Genomic DNA, 23,559 nt, shown 5'->3' on the forward strand with positions numbered 1-23,559 from the left:
TGTTACGTATACACTAAAATCGGTTATTAAATTTAATTATTAGTATAAAATTTATATTAAAATATAAATATATATTTTTTTGTGACTATAAATACACGTTAAATATAAATTAAATTACATATACTTATACATAAATATATTAATAACTAATTTTAGCGGCTGATTTTAATATACAAATTAATATTTTTGTTTTCTATCAGCATATGATTGTTTAAAGTGACAAAAATCGATATTTAGAAAGTCATGCAACTTTTAGAATTTCAAATACTCAAATATCATGTGCAGCAGTATAGAAAGATACCTACGAATGATTCATAATAAATAATAAATAAATAAAAATAAAATAACAACATTTTACACGTATTACTCTATTAGCTTTGCTTAAAAGACTCAAGTCCTCAGTAATTAATATACATATCCGGATAAGAGATCGTGAATTAAAAGAAACGATTATCTTATAACGTGTTTCTTTTAGTAGTAAAATTTAGATCGTCTTTCTTTTAGTAGTAAAATTTACATCATTCTTATTTTGTAAAGTTGCATGCTATATAATAAATTCACTTGACCTTGACAAATGATGATCATTCTACCATTTAATACATTGGTAAAGCTAGGATGACAAAAAAAAAATCTAAATTTATTTTATTTAATATTTATTAATTATCTATTTTTTATTTTCCAAACAATATTGTTAATATATATCATATAACACGTTAGGATAACATCACCAAAGATTTAAACCCAAAAAGAAACGAAATCTTTATATATATATACAACTTGCTATGTACTTTTCAAACCATAACTTATACGTTTTTTGTAGCTAGGAGATTGTCTTGACTTAACTACAGATTTCACGCTTTAATTTCTTTAATTTCTTGTGCTAGTAAGAGCTTTGATGATAAATTATAACCGGGATAATTGTTATTTTTTTATGCTAGTAATTTACCGAATAATTAATTGATATGGGGATATAACGAATAATTATCAATTAATAAGTTAAATTCTATGTGATGATGTGCCAAAAATTTTTATTTCAAATCTCACACATAATGTATATGTATTATATAATTTTTTATTAAATAAATTTATTGGCAGACGTTGTTTGATCTTTATTACCGTTTGAAGAGTATCTGCTAATTAATAACATGGAGTATTGAACAAAAGTACTGGTTTATTTTGTATCAAATAATGGACCATATTTTGTCATTTTCTAATCATTGAAAGATAAATTCAGTTTTTTGCCGCGGCCCCGCTCGTCGCTAATATCTAGAAGTAACCATTGTTGCTGTGTTAAATGTCGGTGCTGTCCGTTGCCTTTTGCCATGTAATTCTATATTTTTTATATAAACAATAATAACAAAGTCTTGTCTCAATAAATAGGGTCGGCTACATGAATCAAACGACACCATTAGAGATAGTAATTTTTTTCAACGGGATGGATTTCGGCGGAGAATTACCTGCTGGGGCATGAATTTAGGAAGCATTTTCTCCCCGCAGAGACAGAGGGCGAGGACCCGTATAATAAACGAGGTGGAGGTGGGGATAGAGGTCCTCGTCCCGTGAATACCCATTTAATCCCCTCTATATCAAAAAGACCAAAATACCCTGGCATATATATATATATTAATTAGTTTCGAAACCCTAAAATTCTAATGCGGTCACTCCTTTCCTTCTCAAAATTTTAAACTGTTGGATATATTAGTATGAGAAGATGACAAAATCTTATATTTGTATAGTAGTTTTAAGGCACGATTAGATCGCTTTCTTTAGATAGATATTTATCCCCACACTTAGTTGCTATAGGGTTGATGATAATACTCTCACAGTATACAATGAAACCTAAGAATTTCTTAATTAGCAATAATAAGAAATTCTTAACTCTCTTCAACAAAGAAAACTCTCAATAGTTAAAATCACATGTACACTTAGTACTTGTTATTATCCTTTTGTTTCACTCAGCATTGAATAGACAGTGGGTAATTCATATATATATATACATGCTGCATGTATTAGAATCAAAAGTCACGTAACTTATGAATAGATGTAACCTTTGGTTATTGAATAGTTACATAATGAAAAGATTATACTTTTGATTATTTCTTGAATAAGTACAAAGTACCGTTAACATACATTAACAAGCATTCATAATATATATGTAGGTACACAACCGTTAGAGAAAGAATTGAACCGTAAACGATAATTATTTAACCGTTTATTTTAATATTAATATATTAATTTGTAAATACTCTTCAATCCCCCATTGTTTACAAAATTTAAATATTATATAAGTATATGCATAAAGAATGTGTCACTAAGATTAAACATTCTTTTAGTGTAAATTTTAAAGTTCTAACGAAGTAATAGGTGTCTAATTGATTAAACCTATACTTCATATGCTAGTACCAAAAATCACACACATTACTTATACCCTCCAAATTCAAGAGTTTAAAATTTTAAGCACTTATATGGCTTTGTGCTCATCCTGGTTTCATGAATATTTACGAATAAAACCTCTAAAATTCTCGATTAGAGCGGCACCACTCTTATATTTATATAGGTGGAATCTTTTGATAGATAATATTATCATTCCATTAAGAGTTTAAACTCACCCTCCTAATTTATTGTAAATAGCACTAAATCCTATACCTTAGTGCTCTAATTGCTAAATAACTTGTTATTACCCAATAAACCTTGAAACTAGTGGTCTACTAGAATAAGGTTGGGTTCCCATCACTTAGCAATAATAGGTTTTAATCCCATTTTAGCAGTAGTTTCTTTGATTTTATCCCTTGACAAACCTTTAGTCAAAGGGTCTGCTAAATTTCCTTGAGATCTTACATAAGTGATGGTAATTACACCATCATCTATTAGTTGCCTCACAAATTCATGTCTCAAACTTATATGTCTAGACTTTCCATTATAAACCTCATTATATGCTCAAGACATGGTTGATTCACTATCACAGAAGATTGAAATGGCTATCGTCTGCTGTGACCACATCTTTATATCATATAACAAATTTCTTAACCATTCTGCTTCTTTACCTGTGGCTGATAAAGCTACAAACTCAGCCTCCATAATAGAATGTGTAATACATGTTTGTTTCTTTGAGACCCAACTTATTGCTCCACCACCTATGGTAAAAATCCATCCTGAAGTGGATTTGTTGTCACTAAGATTTGTAATCTAACTTATGTCGGAATAACCTTCTAAAACTGCGGGATAATCACTATAATGTAATCCCAAGTTTATGATTTTCTTGAGATAACCAAGAACTCTTGTTATAGCTTTCCAATGTTAATTGCTAGGTTTTCTTGTAAACCTTGATAATTTACACACAGCAAATACTATATCAGGTCTAGTACAATGCATTGCATACATTAAACTTCCTATAGCACTAGCATATTCTAATTGTGCTATAGGTCTTCCCATGTTTCCTTCTAATTTAAGATTAGGATCATACGGCGTATTGGATTCTTTAATTGTGAGATGATCAAACTTTTCCAATACCTTTTTGATATAATGAGATTGACTTAAAGTAAAGCCAACTTCATTCTTATGCACTTTTATGCCTAATATTTTATCAACTTCATTCAAATCCTTCATCTTGAATTTAGAAGTTAGATACTCCTTTATTGTACGAATTTCTTCTAAATTTGTTCCGATGATTAACATATCATCAACATATAAACAAATGATTACTCCATAATCTTTAGTAAATTTTGAGTAAATACATTTATCCGCACTATTATGTGAGAAGCCATTTGATAACACCACTGAATCAAACTTATCATGCCATTGTTTAGGCGCTTGTTTTAGCCCATACAAAGACTTAATTAATTTGTAAACTTTCTTTTCATTTCCGGGTAGCACATAGCCTTTCGGTTGCTCCATATAAATTTTCTTCATTAAGATCTCCATTTAAAAAAGCCGTTTTAACATCCATTTGATGTATATAAAACTTATGTATAGATGCTAATGCTATAAGAGCCCTAATAGAAGTCATTCTTGCCACAGGTGCGTAGGTATCAAAATAGTCTAGACCTTCTTATTGTCTAAACCCCTTGGCCACTAACCTTGCTTTAAAGGTTTGTAATGAACCATCATTATTATACTTTCTTCTAAATACCCACTTACATCCTATAGGCTTTGATCCTGGAGGCAAATCAACCAAGACCCAAGTATTATTAGATAATATTGTGTCAATTTCATCATTTATTGCTTCTTTCCAGAAAGTAGAATCCCTTGAAGCCATAGCCTCTTTGAACGTTTGAGGATCACCCTCTATGTTCATCACAATAGGAATCTTGTTTGTTACAGAATTCCTAGTTTCTTCTACTAAAAAAGTGATAGCCTGAGAAGAAATAAAATCTGGACCCAAGTCTTTTTCTTTTCGTACTCTCAAGCTCTTCCTTGGTTCAATCAACTTTTAGTCGCTTAGACGTTTATCGTTTTGATTATTTATTTCTTGTGAAATATCAGTATCGTTTTGGGGATACTCTGAATTAGAAGTTGAATCATTGATAAATTTATTTTCAATAAATTCTACTTCTCTTGATTCAACAACTACATTAGACACTAAGTCTAATATTCTATATGCTTTAGAATTTTGAGCATATCCTATAAAAGTGCCTTTTTATGGCTCTTGGCCCCAATTTGGTTCTCTTTTGATCAGGAACTCGATAAAAGGCTAAATACCCCCACACTTTAAGATAATTTAAATTAGGTTTTCTTCCTTTCCAAATTTTATAAGGAGAAACCTTTCTATGTCTTGATGGTATCCTATTATGGATATGACATGATGTCAATAATGCTTCACCCCACAAATTGTAAGGTAATTTTACATTTAGTAACATTGAATTTACCATATCCACTAAGGTACGGTTTTTCCTTTCCGCCAAACCATTTTGTTGCGGAGTATATGGAGCGGAAAATTCATGTACAATACCATGTAATTCACAAAAGTGATCAAATTCATTAGAAAAATATTCTCCACCTCGATCACTACGAAGAAATTTTATTTTCTTATCATGCATATTTTCTACTTCCATTTTATATTTCTTAAACATTTCAAAAGCTTCATCTTTATTTCTAAGCAAATGCACATAAGTAAATCTAGAACAATCATCAATAAAGGTTATGAAATATCTTTTTCCTCCTCTAGTAATATTGCCATTTAGTTCGCAAATATCACTATAAATCAATTCTAATAAATGTGTATTTCTTTCAACCTTAGGAAAATGTTTCTTAGTAATTTTGGATTGTATGCAAATATCACATTTCTTATTAAAATCCTTGTTATTAAGATCAATATAGTTATTCTTTTGCATATATTCAATTGATTTGTAATTTAAGTGTGCTAATCTACTATGCCATAAATCACAAGAATCAACAACATAAAAGGAAACATTCACTTTATTAATACTAAGTTTAAACATGCCTTCAGTACAATATCCTTTTCCTATGAATACATCATTCTTAAGCAAGATCACTTTATCGGATTCCATTACAACTTTGAATCCTTTCTTATATAAGAGACTAACAGAAACTAAATTTTTTCTCAAATCTGGAACATGAAGTACATTTATTAAACTTAATTTCTTTACAGATGTAAAATTTAATTCCACAGTTCCTTGACCACAAACTTTGGCTGAGTTGTCATTGTCCATCAAGACTTCTCTATTGTTCACTTCTTCATATGTTTTGAATTAATTGCGATCATTGCAAACGTGAACAGTAGCCCCAGAATCTAACCACCACTCAAGTGATTTTTCTTGTGTTGCTATGTTGACTTCTGTAACCATGCCAATATGCATGTTTTGTACTTTTTCTACAACCATAGCAATTAGATTCTTCTCTTCCACTAAGTTGGTCTTTGGTGCTTCCTTTTTCAGAAGTCTACATTTTTTGATATAGTGTCCTTTCTTGTGACAATGATAACACTCTCTTTGTCTCTTCTTATCTTGCTTTGAATCTTTAGAGAACTTTTTTTTTCTTCTTATTAGTGTTGTTTTCACCAATATGATTCACTTTAGAACTTTGAGAAAGATACACAGCATCACGTTTTCGAGTTTCCTCCTCTATACATATATGCCTTAGTAATTTCTCAATTGTGAAGTCCTCGCCAAGATGTAAAAGTTTCTTCCTATAACCATTCCAAGATGAAGGCAATTTTGAAATAATTGCTCCAACTTGTAATGATTCAGGGATCACCACTTGTAGATCACGAAGTCTACTTACAAGAATTTGTAATTCATGAATTTGATCCATGACAGGCATAGTATCATTCATAATAAATTTAAAATATTTCATCATAATAAACTTATATGTTCCTTGTCGTTTGGTATTGTACTTTTCTTCCAAAGATCTCTAAATCTCTAATGGTGATTGAATTGACATGTAGAGATCATAGAGTCGGTCAGATAAACTGTTGAGAATATGACCTCGACATGCAAAAGTATCTTCATCACGTTTCTTCTTCAATTGAACGATCTTTTCTTTCTCTTCCGGTGTGACATTTTCAGTGGCATCGGCAATTGGTGTAGTCTTTGGGTCAATCACATATGCAAGATTGAGAACCGAAAGAAGGAACATTATCTTGTCCTTCCAATAGTTGAAGTTTATTCCATCAAAGCGATCTAACTTGACAAACTCTTGATTCATGACCTTGAACGTGGTGTTTTGATCTTGTGCCATCTTCAACAAATATCTCTCTAAAATTGTTGGGTATATTAGTATGAGAAGATGATAAAATCTTATATTTGTGTAGTGGTTTCAAGGCACAATTAGATCGCTTTCTTTAGAGAGATATTTGTCCCCACACTTAGTTGCTATAGAGTTGATGACAATACTCTCCCAGGATACAATGAAACCTAAGAATTTTTTAATTAGCAATAATAAGAAATTCTTAACTCTCTTGAACAAAGAAAACTCTCAATAGTTAAAATCGCATGTACACTTAGTACTTGTTATTATCCTTTTGTTGCACTCAGCATTGAATAGTGGGTAATTCATATATATATATATATATATATACATGCTGCATGTATTAGAATCAAAAGTCACGTAACTTATGAATAGATGTAACCTTTGGTTATTGAATAGTTACATAATGAAAAGATTAGACTTTTGATTATTTCTTGAATAGGTACAAAGTACCGTTAACATACATTAACAAGTATTCATAATATATATGTAGGTACACAACCATTAGAGAAAGAATTGAACCGTAAACGGTAATTATTTAACCGTTTATTTTTAATATTAATATATTAATTTGTAAATATTCTTCATAAACCTTTTTTATCTTTCACAGATTCTCTCCCCCTCACCGCCTTCTGCCGCCCTCCTACCTCTCACCGCGACACCACCAAGCTCCTCCCCTTGACCCCTCTCACCCTCAAGTCACTGCTACACTGCCGTCGCACGCCTAAGCCCAGCCAGAAGACGAGGAGAATGTCGTTATCGCCTCATCTTCCTCCTTTCTTTTTTTCTTTTTCTCATCGTATTCTGCTCCTTTTCCGTTGAACTTCCTGTCGTGGTGTCGCCTCATTGTCATCGCCGAATCGAGCCTCCTTACTGCTGTCAGATTGTCTCCATCCCACGGACATTGTCGTCAGATCTCCTTGTGCGTTAGCCCTCCTCCTTGTTAGCACCACAGATCTGCGCATCGCCTTCTGTGCATTGCCATCTTCCGGTCGCCGTCTACTCCATCTCCCAATCTGCTATTCACCGCTGCTGATTGCACCTGCCTCGCTTTTGAAATCTATTGTTAATCTGGATTGTATAGATCTGAGATTTTTTTAATTGTTCAGAAATCTAGATTGTTAATTTGCATTGTTATAAAATCTACATAGTATAGATATGAGTTTTTTAAAATTCTTCTAAAATCTAAATTTTTAATCTCCGTTGTTATGAAAGTTGCATTGATAATGTGCATTGTTCTGAAATGAGAATTCAATCGTTTAAATTTTTTAATTTTTTAAGAAAAATCCGTGGGGATATTCGAGGGGAATGTATATCCGATGGATATCGGGGATTCGTTACCCGTCGCGGATACGGGGTGGGGATGGGGGGCTTGTTTGGAGCACGAGGCGTGGGGCAAGAGGCATGTCCTCGTCCCAATGGGGACCCGTTGCCATCCCTAGACGCCATTAAACTCTATCATGTATCATATTTACAGAGAGACCGTTTATATGTAGATCTCGTTTGATCACCTTGTAGATAGTCTTCCTAGGTCTTCCTCTGTCTTTCACTCCTTGTCCATCTTCCATCTCATCCACCTTTTTGACTGGGTGCTTTGTCGGTCTTCTCACATGTCCAAACCACCTAAGACGCAATTCTATCGTCTTTTCCACAATAGGTGCTACTCCAACTCTCTCTTGTATTTTCGTTCCTTATTCTATCCATCGCGTATGATTACTCATCCATCTCAATATCTTCATCTCTGACACACTTAACTTATGTTCGTGCTTTTTTTTGTCATCCAACACTCTATTCCATAAAGTATAGCCAGTTTGATAGCAGTGCAATAGAATTTAACTTTAAGTTTTAAAGAAACTTTTTTGTCACATATAAAACCAGACGCACTCCGCTATTTTGACCAACTTGCTTAGATCCTATGATTTATATCATGTTCAATCTCTCCATTATCCTGTATGATGCACCCAAGATACTTAAAATTTTTAACTTTTCGTAAGATGTTTTCTCCTATCTTCACCTTTGTATTAGGTTTTTTTTCTTCGGCGGCTAAACTTACATTCTATATATTTTGTCTTGCTACGACTTATGTGTAGACCATACACTTCTAGAGTTTCTCTTCATAAATCCAACTTCTTATTTAGGTCTTTCCTTGTCTCTCCTATAAGGACGATATTATTGGCAAAAAGCATGCACCATTTCACAGGCTCTTAGATATGCTCTGTGAGTACTTCCAAGACTAATGTGAAAAGGTATGGACTTAAGGATGATCCCTGGTGTAATCCTATACCAATAGAAAATTTCTTTGTCACACCACCTTGAGTCTTCACACTAGTTGTAGCCCCCATCATACATGTCTTTAATTGCATGAATATATGCAATTCTTACTCTTTTTCTTTCTAAAACCTTTGATAAGACCTCCTTTGGCACCCTATTGTACGCTTTTTCCAAATCAATAAACACCATATGTAGATCTCTTTTATTACTACGATACTTTCCCATCATTCTTCTTAACAGGTATATCGCTTTAGTGATGGATCTGACTAGCATAAAACCAAATTGGTTCTCTGTTACTTGTGTCTTTTGTCTCAGCCTTCGTTCTATCACCCTTTTCCATAACTTTTTGGTATGACTCATGAGTTTGATCCTTCTATAGTTTTTGCAATTTTTTATATCCCCCTTATTCTTATAGATAGGTACCAATATGCTTTTTCTCCACTCATCTGGCATCTTCTTTGACCTTAAAATCTCATTAAAAAGCTTGGTTTGCCAACTGATACCTTTCTCTCTAAGGCCCTTCTAAACTTCAATCGGAATATTATCGGGCCCTACTGTCCTGCCATTTTTTATCCGCTTTAGAGCCTCTTTTACCTCAAAATCTCGAATCCTTCGATAATAGTCAAAGTTTTGATCTTCTTCCCTCGTACACAACTGATCAAAACTCGGAAGAGTCTTCTATCTTTCATTAAATAACTAGTAGAAGTAGCTCTTTCACCTTTCATTGATTTTTTTCTCTTGAGCCAAAACCTCTCCGTCTTTATCCTTTATGCACTTAACCTGATCCAAGTCTCTCATTCTTCTTTCACGGCCCTTTGCGGTTCTATATATACCTTTTTCTCTTTACTTCGTGTCTAAAAACTGGTAGAGACCCTCATATGCTCTTATTCTTACTTCACTTACAGCCACTTTTGTCTCTTTCTTAGCTGCCTTATATTTTTTCCCAATTATCTATATTGCGACACAAAGATCACTCCCTAAAGCACTTTCTTTTTACCATTATCTTTTCTTGTACACTCGCATTCTACCACCAGGACTCCTTGTCTCTTAGTCATGTCCCTTCTCCAAAACTTTTTTTACTGTTCTTCTAATAACTTCTGTCATCTTCCTCCACATCTCTTCTGTTTCCATCCCCATCCCACTTTGCTTCTTCTTCTACCCGTCTTAGGAAGCTTTTTTGTTCCTCACTTTTCATCCGCCACCACCTCGTCATTGGGTTCTTTGTATGATGTCTTTTCGTCAACTTTTACTCAACACAAAAATTCATGACGAGCATCCTATGTTGTGCTGTTAAACTCTATCCCCAAATAATTTTAGAATTGATACAAAATTTTCGGTCGACTCTCCTCAACAAGAAGAAATTGATTTGAGAGCTTGTCATGCCACTCCTATAGGTTATAAAATGTTCGTCTCTCTTTTTAAAACATATATTTGGGATGAGAATGTCAAAAGTTGAGGAAAAGTCTAAAATAGTTTTACCCTTGGTATTGATCACCCCGAAATCATGGCCTCCGTGAATACTTTCATACTTAGTCACTTCTTTTTCAACATGGCCATTTAAATCTCCTCCTAAAAAAATCTTATCTCTCAAAGGTATGTCTTGAACCAAACTCTCTAGATCCTCCCAAAATCTTATTTTGTGTTGCTCGTCCAAACCCACTTGCGGTGCATAGGCACTAATCACATGAAAAATACCTCCTTCCACCACAAATTTGATAGAGATAATCCGATTTTCTACCCTCTTGACACCTACAACGTTCTTCTTTCATTGCTTATCCACGATAATACCTACCCCATTCCTATTCTTCACCTTTTCTGTATATCAAAGTTTAAACTCGAAAGTATCCAATTTCCTAGCCTTCGCACCAATTCATTTTGTTTTTTGTAGGCACATGATGTTAATCTTCCTCCTTGTCATGTATATTTGCCTCTACTATTTAAAATTTCTTCCTCATTTCTTTGTTCACATGCAGAAATTGGTGAAAATACAGTTTTGAAGTACACTTAAAAAGCAAAGAGAAAACCAAAGAAATTTTTATGAGATAGGGTTAATTACTACAAAATAAAAAAATATATCAAAAGACAGCTTCAAATTTAAATAACAGTAGCAAAAATAACAAGAACAAGCCAATATGTCTTTAAATCTGAGCATAAGTTCAAAAACCAAGAGTAGAGAAATTGGAAACAAGATTCCCATCATAGTTTGTGAATATTGCTCTCTCTACCTCTTTAATCATAAATGAGATTATATCATTTAAAAATAATGCTTCACGAAGCATAATTTCATTCCTTGTATATGAAGTTATAAACATGTATCAATTTGTAATAATGCAAATTCTAAGAATTAATTATGTATTTAGTTAAAAGTTTTGGGAAAAAAAATAAGTCCATTGTGTAAATTAGACAAGATTCGGAAGAATCAATTGTTTTTAACTTTAATTTATAAATTATCACTCTATAACATCCATTCCACTATGAAAAATAAGACACATGTTTGAAAAGTCCTATATCCATTCTTAAATTCTGACACCTCTTTCATAACATATAAGTTGTTCGTTACCTGATGATCTCGGGTACTCGATGGGTCGGGTGATGATGAGTAGGAGAGCGGGTGAGACCCTGAGCTGACGTGGAGTGAAGACAAAGATGCGAGCTGGTGACGCCAGAGGCGGTGTGAAGCATGGGGGTGGCCACCTGCAAGGACACTCTGACGATCAAGTCAGCGTCCATACGATGTGGTAGCTGAATTAGGTAAGAGTGTTACGTAACTTGAGGGGAGAGCTGACCTCTCCCCTTTTATACTGTGCAGGGCGGGCCCTGAGAATGACCTAGTCTATTGCCCAAGAAGCTTCCATGAGCTGTCGTAATTCACGTGGGAAGGGCAGGTCATTTCGGAACCTAGGTCGGGGCTTTGGGTCATGATCCGAAGGTACCGGCCCGACCGGTGTCCTGGGCCGTACGGATGGTAAGTTGGGTATGCCATGGGTCGGGCGTTCTAGGGCCCGACCCGTCAGACTCTCTTTTGTGAGGGGTGCCTTGGGCCTGGGTCAGGGGTGGTGCCCTGACCCGACGGCTAGTGGGCTGGACTCGGCGGTCCATAACAGTGCCCCCAACGTTCCAACTTCGAGTTTTGGTGCTCGGGGCTAGGCGCGTTTGTCCTACTCGCCGAGACGGGGCATGTTCTTCTTCTCGTGAGCTCGTTGGTGGCGTTTCGTGTTTCTCACGCGTGGTCATCCTGTTTCTCGATGCTGCTTTCTTGGCTTCCACGTTGGGCATTAAATGCCCATCATTTCATTGATTTGAAATTTTGGGTGAAATGGCGGATATACCCCTGACTTTTGACGCTCTTCCTCGGCGGTTACGCTTTTTCTATTTTCGCTTTGTAACCCATCATAGTTCCATTTTCCTTCTTCTACTCTTCCTGCTCTCTTGCACCGCTGCTGTTTCTACTTCCTTCCCCTGCTGTCTTGATTTTTTTCCTGCTTCTGGTGCCCATTCTCTCTCTTGGATCCTTCGTTACTGCTCATTATTTTATGGATTCTACATTCCTGGTACGTTGTTTTTATGGTTTTCCCCTTTTTGGTTGCTTTTTTCTCTTGGTTTTTGCATGTTCTTCTTTATGCATGTTTCGTATGCATGCCTGGGTTTTGTCTGTTCTTGCTTTCTTTTTTCCTTTTAGAGGGGGCGCCACTGGGTTTTCTTGGGGTTTTGCTTTGGGTTCTAGGTTAGTGTTGGGTTAACATAGGGGGTGATTTGAGGAGTTTTTAGTTTGCTTTTGCTGCTTTATGGGTTCCCGACCTCTCGTTCTGACTGAGTGGTTCCCCCGCTGTAGGTATGGCCAAGCGCCTCGTTCTTCCGAATCAGGCTCAGCGACCGCTAGCTGACTTCGTTGATCATTACGCTTGGGTGTCTTCTGACATGAGGGACACTCCTTCCAAGGTCACGAAGGAGGGCCTTCAGGATTTACGCCAGGTGGGGCTCTTATGTAGGGGTGGTCCCGAGGAGGCGTTTTACCAAGCTTATATTCCTGCAGCTCGAGAGCGTGTCTGTCAGAAGAACTTGGTAGCTCCATGAGTTGCCGACTGGTTGTGGGATTATGAACCCATGTTCACGACTTTGGGGGTTTGTTTGCCCTTTTCCCTTTTCGTCATGGGTTTGTTGACCGTTGTGATGTTGCTCCATCACAATTGCACCCAAACAGCTGGGCTGCCATCCGATACTTCGAGATGATTTGTGAATATCTGGAGTTTCTGACTTCTGTAAATGTTTTCCTCTACCTCTTTCTTCTCACAAACCCTTCTCGCCAGGGGAAGGCAAAAAAGGGATATATGCTTTTAGGGCCCAACAAGGTCGTAGGATTTTTGTCCTTTTTGAGGATTCTTACCATGGCTTCAAGTCTACTTTTTTCAAGGTTAGACCCATTGAAGGTCATCAACCCTTCTGGCTTACTGCCGAGGGGGAGAGGCGGATCTCGACTTACTGGAGTTTCGGGACGGGATCTGATTATCTGATAAAAAATTCTTATGATTGGTTGAATCTGGAAGATTGTAACATTGCTAATATCTTGTTGGCAATTTTTGGCGACAGAGACCTTAACCCTCGCATGGTTATGGGGGACCGGGAGGCCGGTCGGTCGTACGTTGGTGAGTTTTTTACTTTTTTTTTGCATTTTTAGCACTTTGCTCTTCTTTTAATTATACCTTTGTCTTTTTGCTTGTAGTTTCCATGGCTGGTAGGAAGAAAACCCTGGCTAACCTGATGAGCCTCATCCAAGGGGATGGCGAGGGTGGTGACGATTCCTCAGCGACTCCTTCGGCGAGTCAGGACCAGGGGGATGTCGGGGAAAGTAGTGGTCGGGTTGATGGGGCTGTCCAAGGTTAGCCAGAAAGGGTTGAGGTCCCTCCTGAGAACACCTCGGGAACCCGAGTGTGGAGGCGAAAGTTTCCTTTGATGAGGAGGATCTAGGGTTTGGTGAGGACTTGAAGGTCGTCAGTAACCCTAAGAAAAGGAAACGTGATTCCGGGAAGACACTTTTGGTTATGGAGAAAAACTTCGATGCTGGGAGCTTTATTGAATCCCAGTTACTCCCTGGCACCGACGAGTTTTTCTGTGATGCCGATCTTTCCGGGCAGGCGAGGTGGATCTATCGCAGCCTTCTTCGAGCAGTAACTATTGCCAAGAAGTTGGAGCCTGTCTTGGGAAATTATCATGCTATGGAAGTGAAGCTTTGGGACTCCCAAAAAGACCTGACAGATTCGAGATCTCGGGAGGAGTCTTTGAAGATGAAGTTGTCTGAGCATGAGAAGAAGGCTGAGGAAGATGCCACGGAGATCAACAGGCTGGTGGATCGAGACCTTGCCTTAATGAAAGATTTGAATGCCTCTCGTGGTGAGGCTGCTACAGCTAAGAAAAAGGTTGAGAAATTAGAGAAAAAGCTGAAGTTGGCGGAGGGCTCGGTCGAGGCTACTCGTCAGGAGATGGCTGCCTTGAAGAAGAAAAAGAAGAATAAGGAGCTTGCCAAGGGGGCCCAGGAAGCCGTGAAGCTGACTGAAGAAGGAATTAAGCTTCAGGTCGCTGTGCTAGCTCCCGGCCTGGATCTTTCTCAAGTGGGTGCTCTTAAGACAGTTAAGGATGGAAAGATTGTCGACATTCTGAAGCCCTGAAGTGGACGTCTCTCTTTGTCTTTTGTTCTTCCTGCCTTTTACTTTGTGATTTTTGCCTTTTGTTTATGGGCCTATTTAGGCGCCTTCATCTGTAATGAACACTTTAGCTTTTTATTTCAATGTTGTTTTCATTAGTGGTTGTTTGCCTGTTCAGGCCGTCGTGGCTTTGCTTTATTTTATTGCTTTCGTTTATCCGAGCCGTCGTGGCCTTTTTGGTTTACCACTTTTATGGTATTTATCGCTCTGTTACTTGCTGATTATTTTAAGCTTAGGTCCCTTTGGTTCTCGGGGTGATCAATCCCGAGTTTCTGTTAGGTCGACCGTTCGTCATTTGCGCCATTATATTGTTTTGTCGCAAATCTTGCAAAGAACAAAGTTTATTTTATATATATATATATATGCATATGTGAAACTTTAAAATAGAGGGGTAATGTGATATATAAATGAAGGAATAAAATTTAAAGGAACTAAAGCGGATGTGGCCGTTTGCCAGGCCGTCAGGTCACTTCCCCCTACGAGTAGAACTTTTTTAGGTTTGCATGTTCTATGTCCTCGGCACCTCGCTTCCATCCAATTTTTCTAGCTTGTATGCGCCTTTGCCGAGGACTTCTTTTACCCTGTAAGGTCCTTCCCAATTTGCAGCCAACTTGCCTTCTCCTGGGGTTGGTGGTCCTATGTCGTTACGTCGTAAGACCAAGTCACCTTCCCAAAGGCTTCTCTTAAGCACTTTACCGTTATATCTTAGGGCTATCCTTTGTTTGATTGCTGTTTCTGTTAAGTGTGCCATTTGTCTTATTTTGTCAATCAAGTATTTTTCGACTGCCTTGTTCCCTGCCCCAAGGAGTAATCTTAGGCTCGGTTCCCCTATCTCAACTGGGATGACTGTGTCGACCCCGTATGTGAGTCGGAAGGCATCTAGCCAGTAGATGACTGGAGGGAGGTTCTGTAGGACCATAAGATTGAGGCCAGCTCGTCTGCCCATGAGCCCTTCTTGTATTCAAGTCATTTCTTAAGCCCCTTTAAGATGATTTTGTTGGCTGCTTCCACCTGTCCATTGCTTTGAGGGTGTTCGACTGAGGAGAACTTTTGCTTTATTCCTAATCCTGAGAGGAATTCCTTGAATTTATTATTAGTGAATTGTGTCCCATTATCCGATATGACTGATTCTGGGATTCCGAATCTTGAGACTACTTGCCTCCACATGAATTTCTGGCAATTTGCTGAAGATATGCTGGCTAGCAATTCTGCTTCAACCCATTTGGTGTAGTAATCTATGGCTACTATCAAGTATTTTACTTGTCCCGGGCGGGAATGGTCCCAAGAGGTCGACTCCCCACTGGGCAAAAGGTCGGGGCGCCATCATCAGGTTGAGTTCTTCAGGTGGAGCTTTGTGGAAGATAGCGTTTTCTTGGCATTTTTTGCATTTCTTGATGAACTTTTGGGAGTCCGAGTGGGCCAGTAATATCCTGCTCGGATAATCTTCCTTGCTAGTGACCTTCCTCCTATATGGTGACCACAACACCCCTTATGGACTTCGCTCAAGACGTAGTCTGTTTGGTCGAGGCGTAGGCACTTGAGCAAGGGTTGGTAGAGCCCTCGTTTGTACAACTGCACTTGTATGATCACATACTTAGGGGCTTCCCTCCTGGTTGCTTGTGCTTCTTTTTCATCTGGGGGCGTTTCGCCGTGTTCCAGGTATCGAAAGATGGGGTCTATCCAGGAGGGGCGTTTGGGGTCTGGGTTGCACATAGGATGACGGCTGGTTCTGTTGCCAGACCTTGGATTAGAGATCTATTTCCTGTTCCAGGTTTGGTGCTTGCTAGCTTGGAGAGAAGATCTGCTCGGGCGTTCCTTTCCTTGGGGACATGCTAGACTACGACTTCCTCGAAGCTCTTGCATAATTTTTTTACCCTTTCTAGATACTTTTGCAGTAATGTGTCCCTGGCCTGGTAGTTGCCGTTTATTTGGGATGTGACGATCTGGGAGTCAGTACTAACTTCTATTCTTGATGCTCCAACTTTCTTAGCTAGGATTAGCCCTCCTATTAGTGCCTCATATTCCGCTTGGTTATTTAAGACTGGGAAATCGAACCTAATTGACTGCTCGTAAGCTACCCTTGCCGAGCTCTCGAGGAAGATCTCGGCCCCTCCGAACGTTTGGTTGGATGCTCTGTCAACATGGAGCTTCCACCGTGTGTTCGGTAACTCGGGCGCTTCTCCTGTGACCTCTACCAAGAAATCTGCCATTTCCTGGGCTTTGATTGCCTGTTTGGGCTCGTACTGCAAGTCATACTGGGACAGCTCTACTGTCTACGCCATCATTCTCCCGCGAGGTCGGGTTTTGGAGGACTTGCCGAATCGCCTGGTCGGTTCTTAGGATGATCTTATGCCATTGGAAGTATTGTTTGAGCCTTCTCGACGAGGTTAACAGGGCATAGGCCCATTTTTCCTGCTTGGTATATTTTAGTTCTGCTCCTTGGAGCACTTTGCTAATGAAGTATACTGGGCGCTGAGTCTTGTCTTCTTCTTGGACAAGGACTGCCGCCATGGCCTGTATGGTCACTGCTAGGTACAGGTAGAGGGGTTCTCCTTCTTTGGGTTTGCTGAGCACTGGAGGTTCTGAGAGCACTTTTTTGAAATGGCTGAACGCTTCTTCGCATGCCGGGGTCCATTCGAAGATGATTCCTTTCTTCATTAGGTTAAAAAATGGGAGGGCCTTCTCAGCCGAGGCTCCAAGAAACCGGGATAGAGCCGTGAGCTTCCCGGTTAGTCGCTGCACGTCTTTGACGCATCCTGGGCTTGTCATTTTGAGGACGGCTTCGCACTTGTCTGGGTTAGCCTCTACCCCCTTTTGCGTTATCATGAAGCCTAAAAATTCCCGGCCTCCATGGCAAACACACACTTGAGTGGGTTGAGCCTCATGTTAAATTTTCTTAGTGCTTTAAAGATAGTTTGGAGGTTGTCCATCAGGCTACTTGGTTTTGCCGTTTTTACTAGGACGTCGTCGACGTAGACCTCTACCGTCCTGCCAATGAGGTCATGGAAAACCTTGCTCATCAGTCTTTGGTATGTGGCCCTGCGTTCTTTAATCCAAATGGCATTACTTTGTAGCAATAAGTGCCTCCTGGTGTTATGAACGTTGTCTTCTCTTGATCAGGTCAGTGCATCCATGAAGCTGAGGAAGCGATAACCTGCTGCCGAGTCTACCAAGGCGTCGATGTTGGGGAGGGGAAAAGAGTCTTTGGGACATGCCTTGTTCAAGTCAGAGTAGTCGACACACATTTTCCATTTTTCACTAGCTTTTTTTACTAGGACGACGTTGGATAGCCATGTCGAGTATTCGAGTTCTCTGATGAACCCTGCTTCAAGTAGCCCGACTGTTTGTTTGGCAACCTCATTGGCCCTTTTCTGGGACATTTTTTTTCGCCGTTGTGCTACTGGTTTTGCGTCTGGTTTAACGGCTAGTCGGTGGGATATGACATCGGGATCCAAGCCCGGCATGTCTAACGGCGTCCATGCGAAGAGGTCGCCATTTGCCCTTATAACTTCCATAAGGGGGCCTTTGAGTTCATGGGGCAAATTTTTGTTTACGAAGGTAAACTGTTCTGCCGACTTCTCTATCTGGAACTTCTCTATGTCCCCTTCTAGCTCTAGTCTTGGCTTGTCTTCCACCCTCACATCTAGATCGGCCAAGAACACACCGGCCGCCCTCTTGGATTCCTTCCTTAGGGAGAGACTGGCATTGTCGCATGCGACCGCCGCTTCCAAGTCTTTCCTAATGGAGCCAACCATTCTTTTATCTGTCACGAATTTCATTGTTAGGAATCTGGTGCATATCATCGTTGAACATTTGTTGATGGTTTTCCTTCCTAAAATGATGTTGTAGGCCGTGGAGTCTTTGAGGACTACGAAGTCCGCCATTACCGGCCTCCTAGCGTCACCAGCTCCAAGCCAGATTGGAAGTGAGATCGTCCCGTCGGACTTTATGTAGTTGTCGCCTAGCCCCATGACACCGTGTTAGTGGGTCTTAAGGTCGGACTCCCTAAGTCCCATGGCGTCAAACACGTTCCTGAATAGGATACTGGAGTCATCTCGAGTATCGACGAGAATTCGCCTGACCAACCCGGTCCCAACCATTGTCGTGATCACCATGGGAGGGTTCTCAAGAAGGTTGTGAAACCACTAGTCTTCTGGGCCGAAGGATATCATGGGAGGTCCTCCGTTTGGGGTGGAGGGACCTCCTGTCGAAATAGAGAGGATCTGGGTATCCTTCTTTGCTGCTGACTTAGACTTGGGGGGTATCGGGTCCGATTACGACGTTTACCACAAAGGTCGGGGGGTTGTCAGCGGCCACTACGGGTTCTTGTCTCGCTTTGACGGTCCTGCTTCGATCTTCTTCTGAGCGCTCCCATTCTCGTCTTCTGTGTCTGAGTTCCTGCATGATCTTGGCGCTATCAGCTCCTGTCCCTCGAAGGGACGCCTTTCGGGTGTTTTGGTGTAAATCTATTGGTTAGGCTGAACGGAGAAACCTGGGTGTTCGGCGGTACGATCCCTCGAACTCGCCCTACTCAGGCGAGCCCCTCCTCCTTCGTGAAGCTCCTCCGACGTGGGAAGTTGCTCCATGTCTACAGGGTCCCCACAGACGGCGCCAATGTTCGTTACCTGATGATCTCGGGTACTCGACGGGTCGGGTGGTGGTGAGTAGGGGAGCGGGTGAGATCTTGTGCTGACGTGGAGTGAAGACAAAGATGTGAGCTGGTGACGCCGAAGGCGGTGTGAAGCATGGTGGTAGCCATCTGCAAGGACACTCCAACGATCAAGTCAGCGTCCGTACGATGTGATAGCCGAATTAGGTAAGAGTGTTACGTACCTTGGGGGAGAGCTGACCTCTCCCCTTTTATACTGTGTGGGGCGGGCCCTGAGAATGACCTAGCCCACTGCCCAAGAAACTTCCATGAGCTGTCGTAATCTACGTAGAAAGGGCAGGTCGTTCCGGACCCCGGGTCGGGGTTTCAGGTCATGATCTAAAGGTACCGGCCCGACCGTGTCCTAGGCCGTACGGATGGTAAGTTGGGTATGCCCCTGGGTCGGGCGTTCTAGGGGCCGACCCGTCGAACTCTCTTTTGTGAGGGGTGCCTTGGGCCTGGGTCAGGGGTGGTGCCCCGACCCGACGGCTAGTGGGTCAGACTCGGCAGTCCGTAACATAAGTGTATGAATATTTAAGTTAGATTAGTAATATAGATGTCAAACATATTTGGTCAAACATATCAAATTATCTAATAATTTATAATACTATTTTTATGTGAAGATATTAACATGGGAGTATCCACCTCTTAAGAAAAATATTCATATGGTGACCATTTTCATATGAAAATAATATTGTAAATCTTTAGATGGTTAGTCAAATATATTAAATTATCTAATAGTCCACAATACTATTAACACAAGAGTTTTTCTACCTCTTAAAAAAAATACTCAAAATGGATACTCCTATAATGATATCTTTATACGAAGATGACATTATAAACTTTTAGATAGTTAATCAAACATATTTGATCAAACATATCAAACCATCTAATAATCTATAATGCTATTTTCGTATAAAAATATCATCAGGTGAGTATCCCAAATCTTAATAACAAGCCCTGCTTTCTCCTTGTGCTAATACTTCAACCCTGCCGTCTTGTTTCTTCATCTTTCAATCACTTGATGAATTCCTCAAAATTAGATAGAAGTGGTGTGGCTGAAACAACCATAATGAATTCTTTTACATCTTCTGATTGTAATAGAAGAGAAACATCATCCGTTAAGAATTTGAATCCTGTTTCCAAAAAAAAAAAAACAAACAACACAATTAGTAGTTTCATATAAACTGAAAGATGAAAGATTATCACATAAAAGAAAGTATCTGAATTGTATTATCATTGAATATGACGACAAAAAATTATCAAACAATTCTATATCCATATTTTTTATAGGATAAAACAACAACTTTTGGGTTGATATACGAAGGAAATAACAATACCAGAAAATTAAGCATGTCCAGTTTGGTGTGAGGCCTTGATATAAGCAAGAACCTAAAGAGAACAATTAGAAAAAATTAATAATTAAACATCTATATAGATATAAAATTTAAAGAATAAATATGAGTGAAGAATTACCCCCTTGTTTGTCCAGTGGATTCAACAATACAGTTCATGCCTTCCCAAAGAAGTGCAAGTGGAACCCAATGGGGAGGATACTTAAACCGCGCAACATCCAAAATAAGTACCATGTCCCTGCCAACATGATAGCCTCCGATAGGAGAATAGTGCCCAGCTCCAGTCTGCAGTGTTCATTACAATAAGATGTATGCACCAACATTGTCTTAGTTGTTCCCCAAAACAGATTCAATCATCAAGCAAACATGTCCAACTATGATAAAATTTGGAAGGACAATTTCAAAAACCATCAGCATACTTGTTTCAGAGCAGCTCTGTAGTATGATACGATTACATGACATTCATCAGAAGTTGAACATTTGGTGACGTATTTGCGAAAATCATCGATAGTGCTATGGCTTGCACGAAAGGGTTCAGCTTTTGCTCCAGCACAATGAGCTATTGATACTAGTTTCTCAAATGAGATGCCGTTAGCTTTTACCTTTTCCAAAGGTACACAAGAATCTAACATTGATTCATCAAACCATCTCCAAGGTCCTACACAAATAAAATTTTCCAAAGGCAAATATATTGAATAGCAGAAGTGGAAGACCAAGATTGATTGGATTTCATCATTTGAAATCTAACTACAAATCAGAAACGCAGATATTAAAAAGTTTACAATATATACATAGATCAATTTTGATGCATCCACATAGAATGGTTCAACATTTTTCATCCAGAAACATGTCTCTGTAAGTTATATATTTTAGTTGACAGGTATTATATGGATGGTTAGTTGTTTTTATTCTTTTTCTATTTTTTTTTTTTTGCTTTTAAACATTACCATTGCATACAAATTAAAATGTAATAGGAGATATTAGGCTAATAAAGTAGCGTTTGTTTTGAGGTACTGAGACAGAGACTGAGAGATTGAGATTCAATATCGTGTTTGTTAGTTTAGAGACTGGTATTAAAATTTCTGTCTCTGTCTCTAAAATTTTAGTATTTCAGCACCTCCAAAAAGTAGGAACATAGGGGACTGAAATTTTTAGAAGTGTAGACTGAAACTTTAATAACATTTTATACCTAAAATACTTTCATTTCAATTAATTAATTTCAATTTTACCCTTTGTGCAAATTAAATTAGAGTTTCATTCTTGCTTCAATTCCTGTTTTCCATTTTGCATCAAACAGAATACTGAAATTTATTTCAATCTCAGTTTCTATTTCTCAGTCTCAGTCTTTCCGTCTCTGTCTCTCTACCAAACACTACCTAAGGATAGTGGAACTGAGGACTAAGATTCACTATTGTATTTGGTAATCAAAAACGACAATTAATATTTCAATTTCGAAATACAAAATTTTAATTTCTACAATATTACCAAAAAATAAAAACACATAGATTAAAACTTTAATAATATTTATTTTTAAAAATATCCTTATTTAACTTTTTATTATCCAACTCTATTCCCTTTCCCCTAAAAGGGGGACAAACCAAAGCTGCGAAACGGCTGTACAGTCAGCGAGAGTATTTTAGTAACTTCATATATTTCAATTTGTATTTTTATTCTAAACTAAATAAAATATTAAAACGTAATTCAGTGCACGTTACATCAAACAATACAAAAGATCTAATTTCTGTCTCTCGGATTGCCGAATAAAAGAAAGAAATATAATTACATTGATGGAGGCAAACTAACCTTTCCATTTTCTTCCAGGGTCGATGGCAAGAGCATTCAAGACCATCGATAGACTAGCGAGACCACAATAAGTAAGCTCACTTTGTGTTTGGAAATAGGAAATCAAACTATTGAAGCCTTGCATAGTTCCATTTTGAAATGCTTCAAGGAAAAGTTTCTATCCTTCAAAAAAGGAAAAATAAAGTAAGATAAATTACATAGAAAGTAATAAGTACAAGAGAGGAAAGTTTCAAAGAAACCATGATTATAACCAGGTATTTGCTATATAAATTATAAAGAAGCTAAATAGTAATTATAATACATGTATATATACCTATACGCTTATAATTGTACAAGCACATGATGCATCAATAAATTGGCATTAAGAGTGATAGAGAATGGTTTGAAGCAAGTATTGACCTTGCCATTGCTGGAAACGAAATCAACCGCAGGAGGCGAGGGAAGAACTCGTTTGTAAAATCCTTTAACCATTATGTTCTCTGGCGGCAGTGAAGGTGAATGGAGGAAGCTGTTGGAAGAAGAAAATGAGTTTTTCTTTAAAAACAAAAAACGGTTAGAATATCCATATTTGAAATTATGGCCAGAAAGGCAGAAAGGCGAAAGCACATCATAAAAATGAGTTGAGTTTTGGGTCATGTCGTTGTTGGGCCATAATAGTCGGAGTTTGAATCCGTAACAAGAATGATATTGATTAGAAGATAATTCAAAAACACTCTATAGTAAAACACACTTATTGATTTTCATATTTATGATTATATTTGTATTTGATTTAGATTTATTGCATAGAGATTTGTCTTGGATCGGGAAGATTATTATTCTATAAGATTTATTATTTAGAATGGATTGATTTGATTTTTTATTCCCCTTTATAAAGGTTTCTCACAAATCATCACATAATTACACTACAATCCAGATAAATCTAAAACCCAAGCACATACATTTGCCCTTCAAAGATACTAGACGCTCGTATCCTTCAAAATTCTATCCAGCATTTTTTTTTTTTCTTAGGGCCAATTTTCTTTTGTTTTTTCGGCGGTTATTATTATTTCTTCGTTGTTATAATTATAAAGGAAAGAGT

At 38.3% G+C, this 23,559-nt stretch overlaps 1 protein-coding gene across 2 annotated transcripts; it reads right to left on the reverse strand.

Annotated features, from left to right (window-relative positions):
- Positions 1 to 20,071: 20,071 nt before the first annotated feature.
- On the reverse strand, positions 20,072 to 23,050 carry LOC130983046 (glutathione gamma-glutamylcysteinyltransferase 1-like). Of its 2 annotated transcripts, none has more exons than XM_057907217.1 (6): positions 22,881 to 23,050; positions 22,482 to 22,638; positions 21,098 to 21,336; positions 20,800 to 20,963; positions 20,664 to 20,715; positions 20,072 to 20,459 (listed from the first exon to the last, which is right to left on the reverse strand). In XM_057907217.1, the coding sequence occupies exons 1-6, from the start codon at positions 22,950 to 22,952 to the stop codon at positions 20,445 to 20,447; spliced, it is 699 nt and encodes a 232-aa protein (XP_057763200.1). In that variant the 5' UTR covers positions 22,953 to 23,050; the 3' UTR covers positions 20,072 to 20,444. The 2 variants fall into 2 exon arrangements, with proteins under 2 accessions (XP_057763200.1, XP_057763201.1); XM_057907218.1 differs by having other exon boundaries at positions 22,482 to 22,643; positions 22,881 to 23,033.
- Between the last annotated feature and the right edge of the window lie 509 nt (positions 23,051 to 23,559).

This window comes from Arachis stenosperma, chromosome 5, assembly GCF_014773155.1.
Source record: "Arachis stenosperma cultivar V10309 chromosome 5, arast.V10309.gnm1.PFL2, whole genome shotgun sequence".
NCBI classification, from domain to species: Eukaryota; Viridiplantae; Streptophyta; class Magnoliopsida; order Fabales; family Fabaceae; genus Arachis; species Arachis stenosperma.

Bases quoted from the DNA above. Each gene is read 5' to 3' on its own strand.
- LOC130983046 (XM_057907217.1), bottom strand. From the start codon at position 22,952: ATGGTTAAAGGATTTTACAAACGAGTTCTTCCCTCGCCTCCTGCGGTT. The intron at 22,639-22,880 runs GTCAATACTTGC...TTTGAAGGATAG, and splicing joins TCGTTTCCAGCAATGGCAAG to AAACTTTTCCTTGAAGCATT. The intron at 20,964-21,097 runs GTATGCTGATGG...TGAACACTGCAG, and splicing joins ACAGAGCTGCTCTGAAACAA to ACTGGAGCTGGGCACTATTC.